Here is a 27,934-nt window from a genome sequence, read left to right as displayed (position 1 = left end):
AATGTCACATAGCCTTGTTTCATGAAGATTTACATAGATTATTTTGCAGCACTTGGTAATTTTATAGTCTTACATCATGTCGTCATTTGCATATTATAGAAAAATGAAAAAAATATTAACTCGTAATAATTTTAACTTTTATATTATTTAAATGCTTACATTGAAATTTTTGTCAGTTTTTCTCATATTTTTTCCCATCATGAACCCCAGGAATGTCTACCTCAAAAGGCCACAATTGAATGGGTTCAGAAAGTATTTTCCAGCTGTGGAAAGGTTGTCTACGTCAGTCTGCCCAAATTTAAAAGCACCAAAGATATCAAGGGCTTTGCATTTGTTGAGTTCCTTACTAAGCAGCAAGCTTTAACTGCTTGCGAGGTTGTTACTTACTTGTGTGTACACGCGCGCGTGTGTGTGGTATGTGGTGTGTGTTTGTGTGTGTTATTGTTGCTATTTATTGTTTAGTACTTGTGTTGTTTCCTCTTCTGTTTCCTTATCTGGATGTTGATATGTTAGGTTTTGTTAATGAAGACATAAATACCCTTATTTTTTATGGTTTTTCTCAGTTCAATTCATCTGAAATAATTCACATGTTTACTTTGAAAAACATGCATTGTTATAATGTTTTTAACGTAGCTAATGAACAATCCTCCAATCTCTGCCCTGAATGAGAGGCCTGGAATCTTTCCACGTGCCAGCAAGTTGGAGAAACATCTGGAGAAACAAGTCAACAACAAGTCGACAAGTAAATTGTTAGGTAGGTGAGGTTTCGCTGTTGTAGGTCGGTAATAGATAGTTTGTGTTGTTTGTTGTTGTACAGTGTCGTGTCAGTTGCCGATGGTGATTTTTAATTTATTTATTTACATTAATTCGAGCATTGTTTATGTTTTTTTTACAATTACCATCATTTCTTGACTTGTTGCCGTTTATAATATTGCCCCTTTATTTAGCAAAAGGCTGTGGAATTTAGAATTTTTTTTTAAATTATACGCTCACGTGTCACTATTTGGTTTCCTAATTTTTGCAGCAAGGAAAAGAAAAGTAAGTGATAGAGACATCACCACCACTACCAGCAACAACAAAAATGTTGAAAACAACAATGCTGTCAACAGCAGCAGCAACACTAATGACAACAAAACAAATAGCAAAGACAACAACAGTAACTTGATCCCAACAAAAAAGTTGAAAGTTGACGAACAACTCCCAAAGAAAGCACAGCAACAGCAGCAGCAAAAAAGCAGCAATGAAAATAAGAGCAGCAAAAAACGAAGAAATAAATCAACGAGCGATCCTGAAGATGCTATCGCGGCTGCTGGTGCAGCTAAAAACATGAAATGTGAAGAGAAAATAGATGATGACTCTGCTGTTAACGTCGTTAGTAGCAGCAGCAACATCAACAACATTATCAACAACAACAACACCAACAACATCAACAACAACAACAACAATGGAACATCAACAAATAAGAAAAAATCAAAGCAAAAACGACAACGGGACAGTGAAAATGAGGGCAGTCACCAAACTGTAAAGAAAGAAAATAATGTTAATAACAACATTGATAATAATAGCAATAATAATAGCAGTAATGTTAATAATAATTATAATAATAATAAAGCTAGGTCGTCGACTACGAAGACTGACAAAGGTAAAAAGCTAGAGGCAGTTACTGGTATGAAATCGAATAAGAAAGATTTAAAAGTGAACTTCACTAATCAGGAAATTAAATCTGGAGATGTGATTAAGAATGAAATGGAAGTTGGAAGTAGTGGTGATGGGGCTCCATGCATGGCTGATGATGGTAGAGGGAGGGAGGGAAAAGTCTGTAAGACAATTCCAGAACTGAGGGTTATACCTAAGTAAGTTTCAATTGGTTCATCCATTTAATTGTTCATTTATTCATTCATTCATTCATTCATTCTTTTATCCATTCATTCATTTAATTGCTCATTCCTTCTTTGATGTTTCCTGCAGATCAGAATGGTTAATGTTGCGCCAAGAATATTTAGACACTCAGAAGTCCAATATGTCCAAATTGAAAAAGCAACTGAGACTGATAAACGAACACCTAGCTAAAGAGAACCAATCAAATATGGACACACAGGAATCAACAAATTTAGACCAATCAGCAATTCAGTCCACCATCCAATCAACAAACTCGACTAATCACATCCAGTCAACCAGCCAATCAAAAAACTCGAATAATCAATCAATCGACAAAACTTGGAAGGTATCCAATAAAGGCGGTTTATCCTTCGTTCCAAATGTCATTGTTAAGATAGTTTTGCCGGAAATAGTCTCGAAAAAATTCCTCAAGGTGACAACATTTGATACGATGGTATCAAGATACAATGATATTAATGATTATTTGTTATCATTGTTTTTGCAATATCATCACTTGTATCATCATCGTCGTTATTTAACCATCAATATCATCATCACTACTTAATCATCATCATAATCATGATGGTCATCTTGCTACTCGCCGACAGGAGAAGCTTTCGATGATGGGCAAGATAGAGTTCATAGAGATGAAGAATGATGACGATGTGGCTCATGTGAGGTGTGCCGATGAAGAAACATCACGTGACGTCATTACTCAGTCGTCGTTATCACCACTCAACTGGCAAGCTCACCTTCTGCAAGGTTGGTAAGGATGGCGAAGAGGACGATGATGATAGCTTTATTGACGATGATAATAATGATGAAGATGTTGTTAACGTTTGTCTGGTTTGATGAGGATTGTGATGCGCACACTCACACTTTCACACACATAGATACAAAAACACACACACACACGTACACACGTGCAAAAACATACATATACACGCACACACACAAACAAACCAACAAACGTCCAGGTGATGATGAAAAAACCTACTGGGCAAAAGCATTCAAAGATAGAGAGGACAGACTGGCCACAAAGACAAAGAAAACAAAACTTAGGGGAAAAGATAAGGCAATGATAAATTAATCATAATTATTGATTATATTAATTTATTTACTTAAATTTTATGTGTATTTATTATTTTATTTATTTTTCGCACATACGTTTCAGATTTATCATGTAGTGAATTATATTATTATTAAATATATTGTATTATTTTTATATTTTCATTATATTTTATAATAGTTTATATTATTATTATTTTAATTTGTTAATTTTTTTTACTTTGTTTCTTTTTTTCTCCCTCTCTCCCTTTTATAGTTGCAAAGGAGAGCTGACAAGTGCATGGAAATGATTAAAGAAAAGAAAAAACATATTATTTTCGATTGATTGACTGACTGACTGACTGATTGACTGACTGATTGATTGATTGATTGATTTATTGACTGATTGGTTGATTGATTGATTGATTGATTGATTGATTGATTGATTGATTGATTGATTGATTGATTGATTGATTGATTACAGCAAAAACCGCTTTGTTGTTTATTGATTATTTTAAAGTTGGTTAATTACTTGCTTGATCCTTTGACGTATTGAGCTCTCACTTGTTTCGTGAAATATTGATTGAAAAGCTTTCTTGAACAAAAAAGCAAAACTAACCGACGGTTTTATGCAAGTGTAAAATACAGAAATTGAAAGTTTCGTCGTATGCTGAGTTTGTATATTCGTGCGCGTCTAAATTTTTCTTGCGTTCGCTAGTGTCGTAAGCGCCAATCTCGCGCATCGCCGTTTTTGAATGTATCGCACAGGTAAGATAAACATACAGGTGTACTAATTAATGAAGTACACCATATGAAGGCAATCGTTGAATATTTATTTAAGCGTATTTTTCAATCAGATTAAAAAAATAGTTATGTACAGTATGAACGATTAGATATTTTTCAACATTATTTAATTTTTCAATTAAACAATAATAATGTTTGCGACAAATATCTTATCTGGAAGTTTAATAACCAGAACTAAAAAAAATGGGAATTCATGTTCGGACGCAGTGACCGCATCTTTAGTGGCCATCACATTTACCGCACTCGCGTTTTTGGCGCTGACATCAACGGTGGTGGACGGTCAGATTAGTAAAAAGAAGAACTTCCTTCACGCTTATGACTGGCTCACTTACGACAAATTTGACGAAATTGACGACAGGATGAATTCCGTGAACGCTCAAAATTGCAAATCGAAATCAGCGAGCGAGTTACGATTGCCAAGAGATTCGGTAGCTCAGCCGCCTATGTTCAACCGACTGCTCAGCTACATCGTTTATCCTAACAGGACAAAACTCTTGCACACCCACAACATGGCGCTGAACAGGGCCTTCTTCTACAGTTACATATTTCAAAGGTTGGACACCAACATCACCTTTCCCATGCAGCCTGGGTTGCTCTACTACTACTTTTCGGCAGTGGCTGATGTCACGGCCAATCCTAACAATATCAACGCATCAGGAATTTTCTTTGACAAGAACAGCTCCTTTGCAACTTGGTACCGAACACTACCATTCAACAACACCATTCCATTGTTTGGACCAAGAGCTTACAGGTTCGATGATTTCAATGAACCAACCAACTGGATCAGAGAACCGACCAATAAAACGATCAACGTTGAAGATTACGGCGCTGGATCTCAAAACAACTACACTTTAAATACATACAAAATCAACCAATGGTACGATTTGTTTCTACCTGATAAGTGGACCGACAAAGGTGAAGATTCGAAAAAAAAGTATCAGTACAGCGTCGGTGTTAAATACTCGAATCAAACCGGCAAATTTACTCAGGACGTTTTCGATACGATGACCCTTTTTGGGCCACCCTCACCGGGACAGTTGGACGAAACTCATCTGCCGGTGCTCTTCACTGAACCGTATTTCGATTGCGGCCGATCGAATCGTTGGATTGTGTCCGCAGTGGCTCCTGTGATTGACCACATTCCCAGATATCTTGACTGGATACACTTGAGAAGAATGACGTCAGTTTTTCTTTAATATCTTTCGATAAAAATCCGTTCATTATATTATTATTCTTTAGACGATTATGTAATGGGGCAGAGTTGAATGAGTCACAAATCTATTGAATCAAACACACACACACACACACACACACACACACACACATACACACGTGGAAAAACTTCAAAACCCACAGTTACGTTGCAGTGACCACGATGGACATGGAGTTTCTGAGCATCGATTTCAACCCCTGCCCGCGCAGCATCGGCAACCAGCCAATCAATCAACAATCATCCGACTACTTGACCAATGTGGCCAGATGCAAACCGAGCACAATTGTTAGTTCAACCATTTTTATTTCCATGATTTTCTATGGGAATTAAAATATAATTAAAGTATTTGCTTTTTACTTTTGCAGTAAATCAGATAAAATCTCATTTTTTCAATCTTTCGTTTGATAACTAATCTTGAGATAATTATTTTCATTCAGTGTGAGCCCTTGTATGGATGGGGTTTCAGGCGAGGGGGCTACAAGTGCATGTGCAAGCCAGGTTACAGGTACCCACCCTGGCAGTACGGACCCTTCATGGGCATCGAGATCGAGAGTGCCACCTACATCGAGTATGAAAATGGATTCGACTGCATCCCTGTTGAACGTGGGTGATAATTTATTCTATCCATTGCTATTCTATTGGAGACAATTTAATTACATACACTGTTTTGTCAAAAAAAAAGTTTTTTTATGTGAGAATTAGCTGTGAAAATTTGTTAGAACTAAATAGTAAATCTCTGCATAACTTGATGTTGTTTGATTGAAACGACTTAATGATGAAATGCTAAATACCGATATAACCAGCAACAGCATTACAAACACACAACGTAGCATCACATTATTTATTATTCACGATATTTACTGCACTTAAAAATGTATTTAAAATAATTGTTTTTCAATTTTCGTTTCAGTGCGTCAGGTGATCCCCGTCATAAGGAGCAACGATACGAAGGGTACGCCCAACTTCGACATCAACTACATGGGTAAGAGGAAAAAGAGAAGTGTGCAACTTGGTGACGATGAAGATTCTAAAGATGGCGATGACGAAATTGTTGCTGACGAGGACAAGAAAAATGATGACGACGACGAAGACGACGATGAAGATGATGATAGTTATGAAGATGCGGCGGCTAATAAACTTGGCGAAACATATGGGAGACTTCACAACGCCAGGAAAACGGACAGATCCGTCATAAAAGTACCAGACCATATTCTACAATCGAGAATTCTCAACAAAAAATTGAGGTTGTTGAGAATGTTCAACTTGAAAGAAACAACCTCATACAAAAAGGAAGAGTCGAGTTCAGAGGAAAAGGTTACCAAGACCACCAAGGTCGTTCCGAGGGTGTCGCATCCTTACCATCTGCAAAGTGTCACCAACAAGAAAATTGCTTTTGTTCCAAGGTTGTTCTTTTCAAAATAATCTAATGTAAGTTAATTAACGTGCAATGCTGGCGAAAACATTAACGAATTGTTAACTTAGTAGAGAATTTTCAACTGACGAAAACTATCATTAACACTTAGATTTGACAAGGAAAGCGTCAAGAGACGTCGCATGAAGCGCCAGGCGTTCGACGAGAAGCAGTACAACAGGATGCAGCAGATTCTTAACTTCAAAACATCTGTCACCGGAGGCAACTGCAAACAATTCAAGAAGGATGAACTCATTCTTCCGGGAGATGTCGGCTACAATGTCGAAGTTTTGTTCTCCAACCAGGCCAGAACCGCACTGAGGCTGTCGCACTTCCTCAGCAACTTCATGCAGAACGTGGACAAGTATGAAGAGTATGGGAACTTGAGAGGGGATAGGCCGCTCAACATTGAGCAGGTGCTTATTATTTAGCTTTTTTGAGTTTGAATTATTGAATCAAAACATTATTTTTATACATAATTTATTGGATTTGTAAACTCAATTTTTATTGAAAAGATATTTGGCGAAGTGCTAGCAAACACGATGGGTGATTTGAAGATGAAGGGTAGTGGTGTCTTCTTCGATCTGAACAAATTCGTCGAGCCTAACGGAAAGACGAGAGAACTGTTCGGACCGTACGCTTACAAATTTGAGAAAGCTCCAGACCCCAGCAACCCGCAGTCCAACGTCGCCAACACAAATTTCAGGGCCGTTGATTACGCAGGGTTTCCCACGAGCTACTTGGATGAGCCCTGGTTCAAAAACGTTAAAGAAAGATGGCAATCAAACACTTACGGCCTGTCAAAATTTAGAGAAAAGCTGGTAATAAGAAGCGACGTGAATGGAACCAGTCAAGTAGGGAATCATTTTTTGTAGAATTTGTTTTAATGTTTTGCCAATTAAATATTAATTATATTGTTTGTTTAATATTGTAATAGTGGCATTAAACGAGTTACTATCGTTCCTGATGTATTGCAATTTCAGGTGAGCTTTTTGTTGTACCCGATGTACTTCCAAGCTCCAATGGAAGAGGATGGGCTGTGGTCAGTGCCTTACTTCAAATGTGATGGCTACATCGATGACTGGATCATAACATACAGTGTCCCATTCTTCGGCTTCAATTCTGTCGGCACGGCTATTGAATTCAAGTCATTTTTTGTTTTCGTTGTCCTTCTTTTTTATATTTGGTGTTGGTTGGTTAACCACTTCCACTCCATCTCATTGTTGCTCATCAAAGTTCGATAATTAAATCAGTTGTAACTTGCAACTAATTGTAACTTGCAACCCATACTTACACGGCATAGTGACAAAATATTGTAAACAAATTATTACAACACATATATTTTAAGATCAATAAAAACCAAACAACGACAGCAAATCTTTTTAATTCTCTACAGAGGCGTTGTAACAGTTGACGTGATGCTGAATGAACTGGACATCAATCAATGCCCGCAAGACTACTTCGTGCCGAACGCATTCAAGGACACTGCCAGGTGCCACTACGAGACTACATATGTTAGTGGTGTTGTTGTTTGTATGTTTGCTCAGCATGCGTGTGTTTGTGTAGTGATGGTTTGCTTGTCCAGCCTAATATTATTTTTAGTTAAATTGGGGCTAGTTTAGTTGAACGGTTTTTAGATCTAGTTGAAAAGTGTTAAATTAGAAGAGACTACATATTTTTATGTTTATTTTATTTATTCGACAATTTGTTCCACGCGACAATCGTTATCTTGGAAGACAAAAAACTGTATATGAAAGTGTCAAGGAAAGAAAGCTGGGTATCTTTGGGCACATCTGCAGAATGATCAAAAAAGTACTGATGAGAAAGAGGGACTGAAAGAAAAAAGTTGGAAGACCTGTGAGGAAGTGGATGGATGATATCACGGAATGGACGGGGGTTGGAACATTAAGCTCAATGAAGATGGCGAGGGAAAGAAAAGGATTTTGGAGAGATAGAAGAATATCATCGGCCTCAACGGTCCCTTAAGGGATTACAGAGGATCATTGAATGAAATGAATGAATGACAATCGTTATTAAATGAAATAGTCCCAACAACGATAATGAGTATCATGAAACGCCAACAGTGCGTCTACATAGCTGGCAAGAAGTTCATAACAGGTGGGTACAAGTGCGATTGTAAGGTAGGCTACGAGTACCCATTCAACGACAACGCATGGTACTTCGATGGTCAGACTGTTGAGGAGGAATACAGGAAGAAAGTAACTGGTGACAAGCAGACGAGGTTAGTACGCGCGTCTTGCTTGTGTGTAATATTCGTAGCTTTTGTGACTTTATGTCTGATTGTATGTTCACATGTGTAATATATGTGTCTGTTGCTCGCTTACACCGGTGCCTCTTCTGTGGAAACTGATGTGTGTGTGTGTGTGTGTCCGTGTGTGTGTGTGTGTGTGTGTGTGTGAAGCCCACTGTACCGATACCGAGTTTCAAGATAATAAGTAATCGTATTTATTTATTTATTCAAACGACAGGTATGACAACTTGCAGTGCCGAATTGCCGGATCGTCGAAACTGTCGAGTAGCACATTCCTGATTTTCACCGTCTTCATATTAATTTATCAATTTATATTTTAAATGACCGCTTTTGTAATTAAATTTTAAACTTATTTTGTTTTTATCAGTATGTTTATGTATCATGTATGTCATGAATGATGGTACAAATATATATACCTAGATACATAAGTGTGAGATTTTCCATTTCTTGTACATCAAATTTTTTTCACACTTTCAAAATTAAGGCCCTCATTGCTTTTATTTTATCATTATAATATTTTATTTTGTAACAAACGTAAAACTACCATGCTATTTCTACTGTACGAGCGAACGTTTTTTCCATTGTACTTACCCGCTGGATTAAGATATTTGAAATTAATAATTAATAAAAAATACAATTTGAATCAGAAAAATCTAGCAAAAATTGCAATAATACAAAGAACAAATAACAGAGAAAAAAACTGAACAAGTGACAAGGCGTTATTTGTTGCACAAATCAAAGGAACAGCTACAGATGATTCCAGGAGAGATTCCGAAGATGAACTGGCAGCCGATGTGCTGCAGACGCGGTGCACACGACCTTCCTTCTGCCCCCGACTGAGCTGTCATATATTTTTTATAATACATATTATATAATTTGATCGCTTCTGCAAGATTTGAATGGTATTGTTGTAAATTTGTAAAGTGATAATGACATTACGTCGGTCTTTTATTGGAAACCATTCAAATTGTCTGTGTATGAATGTTAAGAATATTTCTTAGTAGTATGCTGACGAGAAAGAACACGCATAAAATTTGATTTGACTAATTTGTTACGAACCAGTAAGTTTTTAAAATCAACCAAGTCATCATTAATCATAATTAGTTGTGCACAGCAATAGCCTCAAAAGTTAAGTTGCGTCGATATTATCATTGGAGGGATTTCGATACATCAATTTAAATTGAAAATGTGAATGCTTAGCTAGCTGGAATAAAATAAATACCCGTCATGAAGGTGATGCACATGTCGGTGAAGTCGTCGCACTCAACGATCGTCGTGGTCGTCACGTTCAGAGGGTATGTACAAGCCGTATCGTCGGTCGAATAGAGATTATTCAAACCACATTCGTAACAGAATATCGAATGACTGTAATCAATCATCGATGAAAATATTATTAATGAAAATATTTCTACCAACCGTATGGGGCAGGGTGGCCTCTGTTGTGGTATCTGTTTGAGAAATTTAGTAATAAACATTTATGATGTTTATCGATATATGTTTATATTATTTTGACGTAAAAAAAACTTTTTGGTAATCATATAGGTATGTATGATTTTGACAGGATTTATGGTTTGATAAAAAAAATTTTATGCTGAGCGTTTTATTTAGAACGTTGTTAGGTTGTTCGGCATTTTTGGTTCAAGTGCTATAAATTTTATTACATTCATATTATAGAATGCCGTTAACTTTGATTATTAGCATATCTAAAAATTTAATAAAATGAAACTGCCTTGGAGAAATTTATTTATAGAAAGACTGTAGCGGGCAAGCTCATACATTACATTGGATGACTAATCGATCAATTCGATCAATCGGTCGGGCTATTTGACTTGCTTGGATTGTTGGCTTACGAAATTGCATGGATTTTAACGAGCAAGCTATATGAAATATTTACTTGACTTAATGTGCTTAAAACATTGTAGTAATTTTATTTAATTTTATTTAACAGAATTATGTATTAAATTATTTTTGTTATTTTGAATATAAAAATTGCTTTTGGTCCGGTGAAATCCGGTGGCTTACTGAAGCCGAAGGTTGGCTTAGTAGGATTGAACTATAGTCACCTTTTTTTACCCTATTCGATCATGTTAAAAATTTGTTAGCTTATGAAATAAACGGCCTAAAGAAATAAAAATTGCTATATTCATTCAATGAATATTTTACATTCTACATGATGCTCATTAAAACTGGTTGCTGAAATCATACGTTGGCTTACTGCAGTTGCTTACAGGGCTTCATAGAGCTCTTATGATAGCGGTTTTTTGTGCATATAATGCTTTAAATAAATCAATATATTCATATCACAATTATTTTTGTCAATATAAATATAGAAATTGCTTTTGTCTGGTGAAAAACAGTGGTTTACTGAAGCCGTAGGTTGGCTTAATCGGATTTTTTTTTTCATGTGTGCAATACTGTGAGATCAATCAATCAATCAATCAATCAATCAATCAATCAATCAATCAATCAATCAATCAATCAATCAACCATCCAACCAATCAATCAATCAATCAACCAATCAACCAACCATTCCTTCAATCATCTAATCAACCAGCCAATCGACCAATCAATGAACCAAATTGAATGAACGAAATAAACGAAACAAAAATAAATAAAAAAATTTTTTCAAGGCTTGTTCAAACTCGAACAAACACTTAACCGTACAGATCTACAAACAGTTTCGAGATTTTAATATAAAATTGACTCTACTTGTAATGGTGATTGGTATGATGATGATGATCCCAGTCCTAAGCAGGGTTTATTATTCACAATGTCATTATGCCCTTTCTAAGTTTTAATAAAATACATGGAATATTGTTGAATGCATTTTATATTTTTTGTATAGATAAGAATGTTGCAATGTACAATGATGATGTGAATTGCTTCCTTGTGTAACTGATGACATATAAATATAACTAGAAAACATGGGAATGCTTTTTTCAGCATTACCTTTCTTTCTCCATCATAACCCTTATAATCTTTATTACAGAAATGGTCACTGCATATTCTTGCGTTTTTTTGATGGAAGCCATTTGAAATCATTTATTTCCTGTCTGATGCACTTAATCCAATCGTTTAGCATTTTTACATTTTGAGGAAATCTGAAATTTTATAAACTGCTGCAGAAACTTGTGCATTTCTTAAGTATTGCTTTTATTAATAATAAAATGGTAATCCATGATAGCATTATAAATTATAATAGTCTGTAAAATAAAATATATGTAATTGTAAAACAAAATAGTTCTATTCAATGAGTATAGGTCATAGGGATATTGTTACATTTATTTTAGTGTGAAGTTAATTTGAAAATAAACCTGTGAAAAGATGCATCAGAAATTTTCTCATTTCTATTTATTATTAATGCAATTTTTAATGCAACAGGTAGGCATGTTTGTGTATAGCTACGAAAATGAAAATTTACTTAAAAACTAAATTATTGTATCTGACACGAAAATTAGTACAGAAACAAAAACGAAAGAATAAATGACAATATAAAAATTTAAACATTGATTGGAAGAGTTTATTCTAATTATATGGTATGGGCAATTCGTTGCGAAATCGTTGGAGGAAATGGTGTCAACAGTAGTTATTTTACTGCATGGTAGTTAATCAGCCGATATAAAGGTTATATTCAATTCCTATCAAATAAATTTGACAAAATATCATACACAGGCAGAACTAAATAAAGAAATAGATAGATATATACACGTAGTTATAATACATTTATAATGTTGTATTTACACATTCAAATTGTACAATTGTGTTATGGTGTAGTCTCAAATTATTTTGAATTCTCTCAGAAAATTTTAAACGTTTTACTACACTATATATACTAGTTATTTTTATCAACAATTTAAAAATTTTATCAATAATTAAAAAAAATTTCAAATTGATTTTATTGCGATATCGATAATGATTTTTGTGACCTGACTGATTAAAAAGCATCAAAGAAAGTTAAAATAGGATGGAGAATTTGTTATATTGGGATGTTCGTTTAAAAAGCGAGCAAAATTTTTATATAAAAGCGCTTATAAATCTATGCATATTGGCTCAGCTTGGCTTGGCTCGGCTTGGAATCGGATGTCAAGCAAGGTGTGGTCTCAAACTATTTTGAATTCTCTCCGAAAATTTTGAACTGCGTGCGTACATATATAGTAATGGCTACTGTTGTTTTTTATAATGAATTTATAAAATATATAAATATAGCGAGCAAAATATTAACATAAAAGCGCTTATAAATCTATGCATATTGGCTCAGCTTGGCTTGGCTCGGCTTGGAATCGGATGTTAAGCAAGATGTGGTCTCAAACTATTTTGAATTCTCCCCGAAAAATTTGAACTGCGTGCTTACATATATAGCACTGATTACTGTTGCTTTTATAATGAATTTTCATTATATATATATAAAGTGACTGGAATCCATGTATACAAATAATTAAATTATATTATATTAGATTATATGTTTATATGAAAAGCAATATAGCAGATTCAACCAGCCAACCAGAAAGTTTCGAAGGCGTTCGTTCGATGACTTCAATTTAGTACGGTTAGCATTGTGGTTAAGACTGTATAATAGTGTAGTATGTACATTAAACAAGTTTTTTACTATGCGAATGATTGAAATGATGAGAATGTATGGTTGAAACGAGTATAAATAGAGGAGCTGAGACAACATGAAAATCAGATCAGCATTCTGCCTCGCTTGAAGCAGTTTGTCTGATCTCATTTATTTTATTTTTAAATTTTTTTTATTTTTATTTATTTTATTATATAGTTATATAGAGTTATATAGTGTTATATAGAGTTATATAGAGTTTGCATGTTTGTAGGTGGTTTGAATGTTTGTAGGTGGTATTTTTTAATTTTAGGTGGGTTCTTTAACGGTCGCTCATACATACATACATACATCATGTTTGTTTGTGTGGTAGTATTTTATGTTCTGTTTTACTCCTTTTTCTCTTTCTTCATGAGTCTTGAGTTAAGTTAATGAAGCATAGGTAGGTGAGGTAAAAATTAATTTATTATATAGGTAGGCTAGGGCATAAGGTAATTTAGTTACATAGGTAGGTTAGGGACTCCTATTCTTTTACTCTACTTGGTGGTGTGATTTTTGTTTTGTGTTTTTTTTTTGTTNTGTTTCACATCATACATTCAGCAGGTACGCGGTGGTTCCTGGTTTTAGTGGGATTTTTATTGATTGAATGTGGTAGTATGCATGGTTATATAGAGTTATATAGAGTTATATAGAGTTATATAGAGTTATATAGAGTTATATAGAGTTATATAGAGTTATATAGAGTTATATAGAGTTATATAGAGTTATATAGAGTTATATAGAGTTATATAGAGTTATATAGAGTTATATAGAGTTATATAGAGTTATATAGAGTTATATAGAGTTATATAGAGTTATATAGAGTTATATAGAGTTATATAGAGTTATATAGAGTTATATAGAGTTATATAGAGTTATATAGAGTTATATAGAGTTATATAGAGTTATATAGAGTTATATAGAGTTATATAGAGTTATATAGAGTTATATAGAGTTATATAGAGTTATATAGAGTTATATAGAGTTATATAGAGTTATATAGAGTTATATAGAGTTATATAGAGTTATATAGAGTTATATAGAGTTATATAGAGTTATATAGAGCATAAATCCTATATAGATACCTTTCTTTGCTCTTCTTTTCTCTTTTCTTTGCCGACCGGTCGGTTTCTTTGCGGTTATTTTCATTTAAATTGAATAAATAAGATTTTTACATTCATTTAGGTTTTCCAGGTTCATTTATCCAGGTTGAAGCTTCCAGAGGAGTTCATCGTGGACGATCAGAATGGTCGTGATGTCACGCTACGTCAGTTCATTCGGTGGCAAAGAATGCACGCCCTGCTGGGGTACGTTTTACGGTTTCTTTGCGGTTCTTTTTTTTGCCAGTTGGCTGGCTTTTCCGGCGGGTTTCACCGCGGCTCGTTTTTCTATTTTCATTTAAATTAGTCAAATAAATAAGATTTTTCCATTTCATCCATTTTATTCAGGTTGAAGCTTCCAAAGGAATTCATCGTGGAAGATGTCAGGCTACGTTCGTTCATTCAGTGGCAAAGAAGATACGCCTGGCTGGGATACGTTTTATTCTTTTTTCTCTGTTTTTCTCTGTAATTTAACATTAAGTAAGAATGCTCACACGCACACGCACATACACACAATTACATTAAGTAGCTATATAGGTAGGTTAGATAGGCATAATTTTAATTGTAGGTAGGATAGATAGGAAGCATCCAACACTAATGTAGTTGAATAGGTAGGCAGCGTAAGTTTATCTCTTCTATTTTTTCTCGCACCCACATTACACGCATCAGCGTATTATACACACACACACACACACAGATACGTACATACATAAACACATATTAGTATTTGAGCGTTTTTTTATTTTCATTACACATTTTAATTTATTATTATTAAGGTTGAGAGTAATTTAATTTCATAGGTAGTTAAGGGCAATAATGTAATTCTAGGAACAATCTTGTAATTTAAATTAAATAAACGCTGTAAGTGTATCGATAGGTAGGTTAATTATTAAGTTTTACATTATTATTATTAGGTTGGAGCCCAAGGCATTACGTAGGTGGTGGGGTGGGTGCCGAAAGGCCAATGAATTGGGCTCTTGAGTTTTGTAATTTTAGGTAAGCTCGGGCCATAATGTAATGAATAGGTAAGTTAAGGCTATGTTGTAACACACACTCATTAATAGATTTAGGGTTTAAGTTTTATATTATTATTACTAAGTTGGAGCCCAAGGCATTACGTAGGTGGTGGGGTGGGTGCCGATTGGCAAATGAATTGGGCTCTTGAGTTTTTTTGTAATTTGAGGTAAGCTAGGGCTTAATTGTAATGAATAGGTAAGTTGAGGGTACGATAGCCGATAGACTCTGAATTTCGAAGTCTGTTGTCAGAGGTAAGCCTTGGTGGCCAGTGGTGTACCGGCAATGGTTTACTATCCGGACGGCAATGGTTTACTATCTGCACGGTAATGATTTACCATGCGGCACGGCCATAGTCTACTACCCGCACGGCTTCCGGACGGCAAATGGTTTACTATCCGCACGGCAATAGTCTACTATCCGCACGGCAATGGTTTTCTATCCGGTGCCCTGGCTGTCGGTGAACCTCTGTGCAAGGAGGGAGAATGAAGGGGGACTTTCGACTATCGTACCATTAACAATTTAATATAGATTAGTTAAGGTAATTGAATAGGTAGATAGGATTATTTTTATTAAGCAATTTGAGATGCACCGCTAAGCTTTCTGATGAGAATCTACTCTTTCTCTATCTCTCTCCATCAACACGGGCTGTGTTTCAACAACTGGACTGGCACCAGTTTTGGAGGACAACGTAGGAACCGGACCGCATTCAACATTCTACCTTTGTCGAATGGACGACGGTAAGTTTTTTTTACATTTTACTTACTTTATTATTTTAAAATTTTATTTATTTGACATTATTTTCATTTTATAATTTAATTTTTTTTGCTTCTAAGATTCTAACATTCATTTACTACTACGCAAATAAAAAAATTTTGTTTACAGAATGATGAGAGGTGGGCAGTGGTGGGAGTCAGCACGTTTTAGATGGTGGTCTCATGATGATTTACATATGATGATGGTGGTGTAGGAAGAATCAGCTCGTTGGCTGTTGGACTGATACTCTGAAGTTCGGATGGTATTTTGTGTGCCGACCAGATAGTGGTGGTCGGTGCAATGGAAAGTACAGTAACGACGATTTTTGAAGTAAGGTTTAGTTTCGTTTTTTATTTTTCTCATTCGTTCATTTTATCACTCAACCTTTTAAATTATTCTTCTATTAATTGATTCGTTAATTCATTCTATTCATTAATTGAATCATTGATTTATTAATTAATTCATTCATTCACTCATTCATTCAACCAATTATTCAATCATTCAGTTAATCATTTATTCGATCGTTCCTTTGTTCCTTGATTTACTAATACGCTATTAAAAAAATGTCTACAGAATGATGAGAGGTGGGCTGTGGTGGGCATCAGCACGTTTCAGATGGAGGTCTCATGATGATCGTTCCGATGACAATTCGAAGATAAAAACAACGACGGTTTTTGAACTATGATTTAGTTTCTTTTTTTTATTTTTCTCATTCATTCATTTATTTTATCACTATCTTTCAAATTATTCCTCAGTTAATTTATTCATTGATTCATTCTATTCATTCATTAAATCATTGGTTGATTAATTAATTAGTTAATTTATTCATTCAACCAATCGTTCAATCATTCAGTTAATCATTTATTCGTTCATTCCTTTGTTTCTTCATTTACTACTTCGCTAATTAATAAAAACTTGTCTACAGAATGATGAGAGGTGGGCTGTGGTGGGCGTCAGCACGTTTCAGATGGTGGTCTCATGATGATCGTTCCGATGACAAATCGAAGATAATGTTAAAGGTAAATTTGTTTTTGTTTCATTGTACCTTTGAAAGTACTCGAATTTGAACAAAGATTGAGTGTTATCTCAAAAAGATAAGTTGCCTATTTTTTCCAATTGCTTGCTTTTTATTTTAGTGAATTAATTTTTTTTTTAAATTTATTTTTCAGTATCCGGTCAAATTCATTCCATCGATGCGTGTCAGATGATGGTCGGTTCGTCGGTAGTGAGTGAAGTTTCTGGAGAGTGCGCGCCCGCACATTTACATACACACACATCAATACAACACATGCATACACAACATCCATTCATTCGGTGTCGTTGTTGCTATGTTTCTCTTCAACTTTCTATTTTCTTTACCGTGAACCGGGCTTTAATTTAATTCATAGGTAAGTTAGGGACTGAGATGAGTTAAACAATTATAGGTAGGCTAGGGCTTAACATTAGTTAAAAAGCTTCAAGTAAAATAAAAACGCTAAAATATGTTAAATAAAATACTTGAAACGTCTAAAACGAGAAATACAAATTTGTAGGTAAGTGAGTTGAGTCAATGTTTTATAAGTAAGCTAGGGCCCTGAGAGTAATTTTATTATAGGTAGGTGACTGACTATTATTCTTGCGACTTCTTACTAGTTTTGTGTGATGTGTTTGTTTTCGCTTCACAACACCACACCAACAAAACAAACTACATTTCATTCTCGTCGTCGCCTTAAATTGTACCTTTTTGAACAATTTTTTTAATGTCTATTTATTTATTCATTAAATGTTGACTGGTTTCTAGTTTTTTTTAAATTGGTTATATAAATTTTGGATATTTCTTGATTTACTTTGTATATATGCATGTATAAATTATTTCTGTTTAGTATGTTGATTTAGTCATTATGATATGTTGTGAACTGTTCTTACTAAATGTTCATGTTACGTGGTTTATTATCCTTCGAGAACTTCTAAGAAGTGTGTATGATAATAATAATAATGGATAATAATTATTTTTATCGGTCGATATTTTGTTATATTTGTTTATTTAAAATACGAATTTAAAAAAAATTGACATTTTAAAATTTTAATTAACCGTCACTTTTCATTTTTGAATGAATTCAAATAAAAGCAACTACTGTGTTTTTCTTTCTTTACTAAAATCTCGAAATTGTTTTTACATCTGTACGGTTAACTGTTTGTTCGAGTTTTAACAGGCCTTGCAAATTTTTTTTATTTATTTTTGTTTTTATTTTTGTTTATTTGGTTCATTCAATTTAGTTGATTGATTGATCGGTTGGTTGATTGATTGACTGACAGACTTACTGACTGACTGACTGGCTGGCTGGCTGGCTGACCGACCGACTGACTGATTGTTTGATTGATTTATCTCATAGTATTGTATACATGAGAAAAAATCCGATTAAGCCAACCTACGGCTTCAGTAAGCCACTGTTTTTCACCTGACAAAAGCATTTTCTCTATTTATAGTACTGACAAAAATAATTGTGATATGAATATATTGATTTATTTAAAGCATTATATGTACAAAAAAATGCTATCGTAAGAGTTCTATGAAACCCTGTAAGCCACTGCTATAAGCCAACGTATGATTTCAGCAGCCAGTTTGTTATGAGCACCAGCAAAATGTAAAATATTCATTGAATATAATGAAGATAGTTGTTCAAATAACAATTTTGATTTATTTAGGCCGTTTATTTCATAAGCAAACCAATTTTTAACATGATCGAATAGTGTAAAAAAAAGGGTGACTATAGTTCAATCCTACTAAGCCAACCTTCGGCTTTAGTAAGCCACCGGATTTCACCGGACCAAAAGCAATTTTTATATTCAAATTAACAAAAATAATTTAATAATACATAATTCTATTAATCATTATTAAAATTAAATAGAATTACTACAAGGGAAGACATTACTGAAAATAATTAAAAGTTGAAAAAATTGAGGTTCTTTGCATATCCCTGCTTCAACCCATAAAAAAGTGTTGTATGCTGGTAAATAGGCCTACCCTTGGAATTACCCATCATATTTAATAAATTTATCTGTGTTTTTTAATTATTAAGGTCACAATCATCATAATCATTGATATCGCTATGAAATCAAATTGAGAATTTTTTGAATATTTGAAAAAAGTATCTTTATACTTTTTATGATACTACTTTTTTCAATAAGATACTGTTTGATACATAACTAAAATAAATCTACTCACTAACTTTAATTCAAAGATAAACATTCTGAATTTAGACTAAAACAGAACTTTCGTTCAAATAAACTTTAAAGTTTAAAGAATAGCGATCTGTTTTTTAGCTTACTCTACTAGATATGCCGGTTAAATTAGGTAGTTTTTTTAATATAGTTTTACAACGCAAATCCCATCATTTATGTAATTTTTAAGTGAAAATCGGAGATTCCTTCTGATTGTTTAAAAATGTTTCTTTTAAATTGTTTTGATTTGTTTTCCTTTTTGGTATTTTGCAGTAGTTTTTTTTAAAACAAACAACATCGATCAACAATGCCTCAATGGCATTGAGATACAAAAAATTTAAAGTGGGGAAATGCATCTTAGCATCCAACACCCAGGAAACCAGAATGAGAATGGATTTCTGATTTTTTCAGTAGTCAGACATATAAACTATAAAGTTTATATAAACATAAATAAACTTAGAATAAAAAAATAATTATATGTCCTGAAAATAATGAATTGGTCTTGTCTTGATATATGACATAGCATTTACTTTACATTTTTACAATATTAAATTTGTTCATTATTTGTACTGAGTTTGTTATTCATACATTTTTGTTTTTTTTTACTGTTTGTTAGTTCATTATGTTCGTTACAAAATCATAACAAAATTAAAGTTTTAATTAAATTTAATAATTAATTTTAATTTTAATTTAATCCTAACTTAACCTTAACCTAACAGTTAGACCAGCAAAGCATTTGTTAACCAAATATTTATCCTTCTCTACATCTACATTACTTTTGAAAGCTATGCAGGTGGTGTTCTTATCACATTTTATTATGATTTTAATTAAAATTTTAGTGATATACTTTATTTAATTTTATCGTTTATTGATTTTATAGTTTTATTCACTTATATAATGATTTATTAGGATTTGGTTAATCAAATCATTAAAAAAATGTCTTGTTATGTGTATCTTTTCAAAACACATGGAACTAATCAGCATTTATTTTTGTTAAATTTTCATTTATTAGGGTGGGGTTATGCACGAAAAGATTCACGAAAAACTATCGAATCATTTTCAGGTATGATCATTCAATTTTTTCAGATTTTTTTAATTTTCAAGTTTATTTTTTAATAAATTAACATTGTTAGTTAGTTAATTAATTAATTAATTTTTAGTTTACAATCTGCATCCTGAATTTAAAATATAAATTTCTATCAGCCATCTCATTTGGACATAATTAATGAAAGCTACAAACATAACGTTCCTAAAGGTTTTATTTTTTTAAATTAGTTTAATTTCACATAAATTAAATTTATTCTTTTTTTTTAATTATTGATAAAATATTATAATAATATTAAATATTAATAAATTATTATAACCTTATAAAATTTATTTTCATTAATATCAAAAAAAACATTTTATTTTAAAGACTCTGAAACACATTTCAAAGTTGTCATAATTTCAGACTTATTCAAAGACATAGGGCTAACCAAGGTAACCTAGGTTATAGTACTAATATAGGATTAATGTTTTTCATATTTAAGGTCAGATTTACAAGTCGGGAGGCCCTTCCCGGGGCAATGATGAAATGTGGGCCCATAATTATTCAGTTGTGATTGGTGATTATTTATAAGGGTCTCTTAATTATTTGTGGACAGCCCTTTTTATCAGTTTGTCTTAGTCAAATGAAAAATATCCGGCACTTTAAAAAAATCCGACTTGTTTTACATTTAAGAACTCATAGTTTTTAAGGTGGTCCCTTTCCCTTTTTCATGGATTCCCGAGGCAGTGCTCCACCTTCCTTCTTATAAATCTTGCTCGGCTTATTGTTTTTAATTATTTAAATATTTTTTATATAATTTTTATTCTAAATAAATAAATTCTGATCGTTATAACTTACATTTTTAAGAGGCACCAAATGGTTTATGATGTTTTAAAGGAGGAATTGAAATCTGGAGTGCATGCATTATCAATTGTTGTAAGGATCTTTTTCACATTTTTGTTTTGTTATATTATTCTTTTGGTTTCAACACTCTTATATATTGTAGAACCTTAAAGGTAATTATTTCAGTAATAGTGAATTGAAGAATGTCGAAAACTCATGCCAAAATTATTTTATTTTGTAATTGTAATAGGAATGTTAAATTAATTTTCTGAATTGTGGTTACAAATTCAACGAAGGCAAAGACTGAACAACAATGGCAGGAGTCATCAAAGACAGTAGAACCGTCTCCACAGTGTCTCGGAGGAATGAAACATCAAAAATGAAAAAAATTACTTCAGTATTAGACTTTTAATTCGTTAACTTTTAATTGTGATTTAATTTCTTGTCAAATGACAGTTGATTAACTCAATTTAAACTCTCAACTTTGTTTTAAATGAAAGATTTTATCAAAAGTGATGATTCTTACGTTCTTTAATTATGACGTCATCATCATTGTTCAGCTGTTGTTTGAAAAAAGGTAATTATGCTTATGTTAACATAAAAGCATGTGTAAAAAGTTGCGCCCAACGTGGGGCTCGAACCCACGACCCTGAGATTAAGAGTCTCATGCTCTACCGACTGAGCTAGCCGGGCTGTTGAAATCATTAATTGAATAATAATATTTGATGCAAATTTGAATTTGCAGTTTTTGTTTTTTTTTTAATTTGAGCTTTAATTTTGTTAACATTAAAAGTTATTTACATTTTAAAATATGTTAATACAATTTAAAACAAATTTACTTGCTATTGAATTTTGAGACAGTTTAATTCTTCGTTGAATAAACACTCCTGGCATCCCATTGCTTATTATTACTCTTTTTTCTCACTGAAACAAAAGCGACATCGGAAGCGGGATTCGTTCTTTTCTGGTTTTACTTGATTCGTTTTTTCGCAAATAAGACTCCACTTACGCTGTAAAGTTCTCATTTTCATCTTTTAATTGATATCAGACGATATTTTTAAAGAACCACCCAAATAAACGCTAACACTATGTCCGGCGGTATAGCCATTGGTCGATTGTCTGAGGAGCGAAAAGCATGGAGGAAGGATCATCCATTCGTACGTTTTCCTGCTTTTTAATTCTCAATTCCTTTCACTCATTATTGCTTAATTTTAAAATTTATAAAGGGATTCGTGGCAAGACCAACAAAGGCTCCAGATGGAACCCTAAATTTAATGAATTGGGAATGCGGAATTCCAGGAAAAAAAACAGTACCATTTTTTTGCAATTATAACATTTTCCACAAAATGATTTAAGATATACCACAAAATTACAAAGGATAAAGCTTTTAAATTTTATTATTTTATTTGATTCACATTTAAATTTTAAAGCGTGTCATTTATTTTTTTTATATATCATATTGTTATTATATCTCTTGCCTGAAAAATATTTTTGTTTTGCAGACTCCTTGGGAAGGAGGTTTGTACAAATTGCGTATGTTGTTCAAAGACGACTACCCATCATCTCCTCCAAAATGTTAATTTTTGTTTTGTATTCATTTCAAATTAATTAGTTTAATTATTTATTGATCATTAACTGTTTTTTATTTATCTTATGTGACTATAACGGTTATAGTATCACCTGTTGTATTTTATCATTTATTAATATTGTAAAACCTTTGTGAACTCAGGTAAATTTGAACCCCCACTATTCCATCCTAATGTCTATCCATCTGGAACAGTCTGTTTGTCTTTGCTTGATGAGGAAAAAGATTGGAGACCAGCTGTTACAATTAAGCAGGTGATCTTCCTCAATTTATTTAGGGGAATAATTTTTTCAAATTTTTCCTTAACCTGTATAGATAAACCTAATGTTTTGAGTATCTTATTGCTCTAAACAATGGTGCACAGGAATATTGTGATCTAGTACCACAGTACCCATTAATTCTACATATATAATGGGACCCAAAAACTAGACACATCTCTTAAAACAAGTCTTGAAATCTTAGGAATAGTTGGTTATTCATCTAATTCACCTGATACACTTGATGTTTCTGAGTTTTCCATTGCTCCAAACACAGACAAACATCAGGTATATTGAAATCTGGACTTACATACTCAATAACTTCTTGTGTTATATGAGTCCCTTTATCGAGAAATGTACTATCATTTTATTTAAAAAATTTTTTTTACGATGTTTGTTGCACTTACTTTTGAAGGGGTGCATAACATTGAAGAAACTAACTGGGATTGTTTCACTTTTTTCTTATTGAAAAATTATTTAAATTTTTTATGACCAAAGATACAGTTATATTACTATACACTTAATAATGTTCCTGACTTATTGTATCTGTTATTGTTCATTAAAAAATTATTTTTCATTATATTGATAAAGTTTTATAACTTTATTATTTTATGTCCTTATTTCATGTATATACATTGTGTATTTTTCATAATTATATCTTTCTTTTATTACTCTGATATATAAATTTTAATTTGAAAATATGTTAATGTTGATCAGATCTTGCTTGGAATACAAGAACTGTTGAATGAACCAAATGTTAAGGACCCAGCACAAGCAGAGGCTTACACGATCTATTGGTCAGTTTTATTGAAATTGCCAAACTAGTTAATTAAAAGATTTTCTATTGAATTGTCATAAATTTAGTGATATCTTCTTGATTCATTTGGTTTTGAGTTGAAGGAATGTTCCAGGGTGAATAATTCAGTGTTATAAAATTAGTTTTGATTATCTTGATTTAATTCAAAGCTTTTTTGGTTTTGAAAAAAAAAGACCAAAATTGGTAAAAATTTGTATGATATCAAATAATACAATCCTAATAACATATACCATATCATTGAATGGTGGATTATTAAACTAATGAACTGAACTGAACAGTCAGAACAGGGCTGAGTATGAAAGGAGAGTTCGTGAACAGGCCCTCAGGTTCAGGGACCCATCCTTAGGCTGAACATGGCAAATTTTCGTCACTGACACTTTTATCCTAGTTGTTATTGTTATTTTTTATTATTTCTTTTATTATAACTATTATTGTGTGTGTGTGTGTGATGTACATATATATATATATATATATATATATATATATATATATATATATATATATATACATACACAATATGAATACAAATTTAGAACAGAGAAGTTTGATTGATTTCTATGTATTAATAATAATTATTTTGTGTTTGTCCATTCTTTGCCGTGATTGGTGTTTTGTGGTTTGAGAAGAAAAAATACCTTGTCCTTTATTTTATTTCATTTCATTTAAACAAACAAATATATGTGTATTGATGTATGTATGTATATATATATATAATATGCCGAAACCTCGTCTCAAAATATATATATTATATATATATATATATATATATATATATATATATACATGAATAAATAAATAAATTTATGTACATTACATGAAATACTGGTACAATATAGATGAAGATATGACATTTTATGAGGGGAATTAAATGTTTGGTTTGGTTATTCTGTTGTTTCAACATGGTTTTCACATGATATAATTTTGTTGCAACAGTTGATTACACCAAGATGATTTTTAAGAAGTTGACGTTTTGCAGTCTTCTAATTTACTGTGTGTGTATATTACATGGAGGAACAATATACAGTGTATATAGGCATTTAACAAATCCTAAGCTACTGATTGTTTACCCGATAAAACTTTACTTGATGAGAACATGACAAAACATGATTTTACCCATGTAAAAATATAATTAAAGAAACTTATAAATATATATCAAAAAAAAGTTTGTAACAGTTCGGTCATAATTTTTAAAGTTTGAAACTTGAAATGAGATGATCTGGTCATTAAATACATCTTAAAGGGAATGAATGGAGTTAGAGTAGTAGTACGTGGTAAATAGTACAGACGCCTAACCGCGTTAGTAATTGTTTCGTGCCGTGTTGAATATTTCGTTTGACGCTAAAAAATTCATTGCCTCTGCTGTTTTGATGGTTTGTTAATTCTACCCTTGTGGTGGTGCCTACCGTGGCTTGAATGTCGTGAATGCGATGAAGTGGTGTGCAGATGTTTTTCACCACGCGTTGTCCCCGTTGGCACGTGATCAACGAGTTGCTTTAAAGTACTAATAAGCAATTCCAATATGTCAGATGTGTCTCTTAACACTTTGTACGATCTGATGTCTCTCAGTCTCTGATCCCAAAGAAGGAATAATTTTGGTAGTACTTTGTATACTTCCTCTGTCATGTTTCTATTTAACGGATGGTCGAGGTTTTCCAGAATCACATTCACGTAGCACAGTAACCAGTAGACGCCCATTTCCGAGTCTGTTAAAATTGTCACGAAGTCATCTTTGTAGTTTTCAGGCTCTTGATCCGCTTGCGTCTCGTCTAGTTCAGGTAAATAACATTGAAAATTATTTTCAGTTTTGTTGAAACCAAAAGAATATTGTTTTTTTTCAATTTAGAAACAAATGAATATTTTACCTCCCTTGGCTTGTTCGAGCATAATTGCCGACTTGGCCAAATGTGTGAATGCCTTCACAAGGAATCTGATGAACACCTGCGAATTTGAAATTTTTAATTTGTTTGTTCTTATTATGAAGAAACGTCTATAAATCGGATGACGAACCTCACGATTTGCGACGTTAACCACTGGGTTAAAAACTGGTAGTTTAATGATTCTCGTTGAATTGGAATTCAGTTGCAGGTCGAGAAGGATATATTCCTCTAGCCTCTGCTTCCCCTGTTTCAAGTTATTCATCACAATCAATCAATCAACGGTATTATGTGGAAAAAAAAATCAACTTCGATTAAAATCGTTAAACCATAAATTAAATGCATATAACACTGTATAACGGATGGTGAATGAAAATGCCTTTAATCTGGTCTTGGAACTTCTTACCAGTTTTAACAGAATCAATCAATCAATTAGTTCATAAATCGCTATTTCTGCGATGTTCAACAGCGCTCCTCAATGAATTTTGCAAACAGATGGGTCTTGAGATCCGCTCTGAACTTCGTAAGTGATGGAGAAGTAGTCAGAGAAGGAGGTAGAGAGTTCTAGAGAACATGGATAAAAAACAAATGCATATTTAGCAAAAGAGTGTTAAGAAGTGAAAACAAGAAGACGATCGTATACCGGGGCGTTTAGGTTCAAGTAGTAGTATTAATAACTGTTGGAGTCTGTTAAACAATTTTCATTTAAGTCTTTTCTGTCAATTTTATAAAACTCTCTTTTTCACTGATTATTTTTCAGCGCTCAACGGTTCAGAGCTAATCAGAAGATCAAACTGTTTGCAAATTTTATTGCGGTCCGCTGTTGAACATCACGAACATAGGTTAGATAAATCGGGCATTATATATACAAAAAGTTGAGGGAATGATTTATCATAATTAGTTTTAATCGTGTAGTAGACATATGGTTGATTTCTAAGAAAAAATCATTCATTTACAATTTACAAATCGTTTTATATTAAATTTTGTATACAGTTCCTTTCAGTGCCAGCGTCGTTCCTTTGTTAACTGACATCATAAGAACATAGGAAAGTGGACAATAAATTTGAATTTATGAAACATTCATTGCGGAGGCGCCATAAAATGTGGAAGCCTCTTTATGATCGGCACGACTTTTATTAATTGCTTACTTAAATACAGTAGAAATTTATTCAAATATAAATTTTGATTTAAAGTAGCCTGCAGATTACTTTGAGTACATGAATGAAACATAAAGCTTCCTGCCGTCGGATAATGATTTCTAATAAAAACGCTTTCCTCCAAACGTGTGTGTGAAATTTTGTTGTTGTGCAGTTGTTAAATTTTATATTTTCACACTATCCAATCGACATGCTAAAATTTTATTTGTGAACTTAAAATTTATTTGTAATATTCGTTTATATATTTTTCATATAGCTGAACTTTTCATTAAGCTATCGCTATTTCAGAACATTTTATATTTTCATTTTTTAGGTAAAAATTTAAAAAATTTGCAATTAAGTCATCACACCTTAATAAACACAAAAAATCAGAAAAAATAACTGGACTCACAAATTTATCCTTTAGAGTGTCAGTTTTATTTTTCAATCGAACCATGTTATCGTACAATTTCACATAATTTCTGTCCAAATCTTCGAGAAATTTCTCTTTATACTCTCTCTGCAGCTCCAGCAGGTTGGCATCGTACTCGGCGTCTTGACGACTTTGCATGCACGGAGTCTTCCAGGTTGTGTAGTTGGTTCTATCGTTGACCGGCGACGGTAGGTCGTTGGACATTTCAATTCTCCTGTCGATGTATATGCCAGAGATCGAGAGCAGAGTGGCCAATAAAAAGATTATCTCTGTTTTTTCTGTAAATAATAGAATATGTATCTCTCTCTATTTGTTTGTCTCTGTGTGTCTGTCTGCGTTTGTCTGTGTCTGTCTATATACAGGTATATATTTCTGTCTGTCTGTCTCTGTCTATATATATATATATATATTTTTACAATATTCTATAAATTATACCGAATGTTTGGCGTTAATATGTTTGTAGTTCGTTTTTTCGATTTTTCTCACTAAAGTGTTGTTCTATAAATTCTACCAAAGTTAATTTTTACAACGTCAAAGTTCATCTTGACAAAGTCATTATTTCCTTATATATACAGCAAGGAGCACTGATGATGATTCATTCGGAATCGAAATATGGCCTTATTTGCAGCATGAATTCGAAAAATAAGTTTATTTTGAATTTTAATAAACTAC

General features: G+C 32.8%; 4 protein-coding genes across 4 annotated transcripts; 3 read left to right on the top strand and 1 right to left on the bottom strand.

Annotated features, from left to right (window-relative positions):
* Positions 1-3,733: 3,733 nt before the first annotated feature.
* On the top strand, positions 3,734-9,278 carry HELRODRAFT_108901 (hypothetical protein). The gene is made up of 10 exons (XM_009011866.1): positions 3,734-4,909; positions 5,086-5,227; positions 5,380-5,545; positions 5,853-6,345; positions 6,466-6,769; positions 6,869-7,207; positions 7,337-7,500; positions 7,750-7,867; positions 8,438-8,595; positions 8,843-9,278. Exons 1-10 carry the CDS (start codon positions 3,861-3,863, stop codon positions 8,943-8,945), a joined length of 3,036 nt encoding a protein of 1,011 aa, XP_009010114.1. The 5' UTR covers positions 3,734-3,860; the 3' UTR covers positions 8,946-9,278.
* An 11,200-nt stretch (positions 9,279-20,478) lies between these two features.
* Positions 20,479-21,543, top strand: HELRODRAFT_71625 (hypothetical protein; the record flags this gene model as incomplete). The annotated part of the gene is made up of 4 exons (XM_009011865.1): positions 20,479-20,545; positions 20,705-20,769; positions 21,185-21,253; positions 21,457-21,543. Coding segments are annotated over 4 exons (288 nt in total), but the record flags the coding sequence as incomplete, so codon positions are not given.
* A 705-nt stretch (positions 21,544-22,248) lies between these two features.
* HELRODRAFT_71397 (hypothetical protein) lies at positions 22,249-24,170 on the top strand (the record flags this gene model as incomplete). Its single annotated transcript, XM_009011864.1, has 6 exons — positions 22,249-22,317; positions 22,387-22,470; positions 22,663-22,735; positions 22,890-22,999; positions 23,720-23,799; positions 24,098-24,170. The coding sequence occupies 6 exons, from the start codon at positions 22,249-22,251 to the stop codon at positions 24,168-24,170; spliced, it is 489 nt and encodes a 162-aa protein (XP_009010112.1).
* Positions 24,098-27,466, bottom strand: HELRODRAFT_166636 (hypothetical protein; the record flags this gene model as incomplete). The annotated part of the gene is made up of 6 exons (XM_009011863.1): positions 24,098-24,203; positions 25,113-25,218; positions 25,274-25,585; positions 25,682-25,757; positions 25,827-25,940; positions 27,284-27,466. 6 exons carry the CDS (start codon positions 27,464-27,466, stop codon positions 24,098-24,100), a joined length of 897 nt encoding a protein of 298 aa, XP_009010111.1.
* Positions 27,467-27,934: the final 468 nt, after the last annotated feature.

Source organism: Helobdella robusta (assembly GCF_000326865.2).
Source record: "Helobdella robusta unplaced genomic scaffold HELROscaffold_10, whole genome shotgun sequence".
Taxonomy (NCBI): domain Eukaryota; kingdom Metazoa; phylum Annelida; class Clitellata; order Rhynchobdellida; family Glossiphoniidae; genus Helobdella; species Helobdella robusta.
This window is presented reverse-complemented; position numbering and strand designations above follow the sequence as displayed.

What these genes read in the sequence shown, in the direction of transcription:
- HELRODRAFT_108901 (XM_009011866.1), top strand. Translation starts at nt 3,861, where the DNA reads ATGTTTGCGACAAATATCTTATCTGGAAGTTTAATAACCAGAACTAAA. An exon ending in GATGCAAACCGAGCACAATT is followed by an intron (nt 5,228 to 5,379) that starts GTTAGTTCAACC and finishes ATTTTCATTCAG; the next exon opens with TGTGAGCCCTTGTATGGATG. An exon ending in GGCCGCTCAACATTGAGCAG is followed by an intron (nt 6,770 to 6,868) that starts GTGCTTATTATT and finishes TTTATTGAAAAG; the next exon opens with ATATTTGGCGAAGTGCTAGC.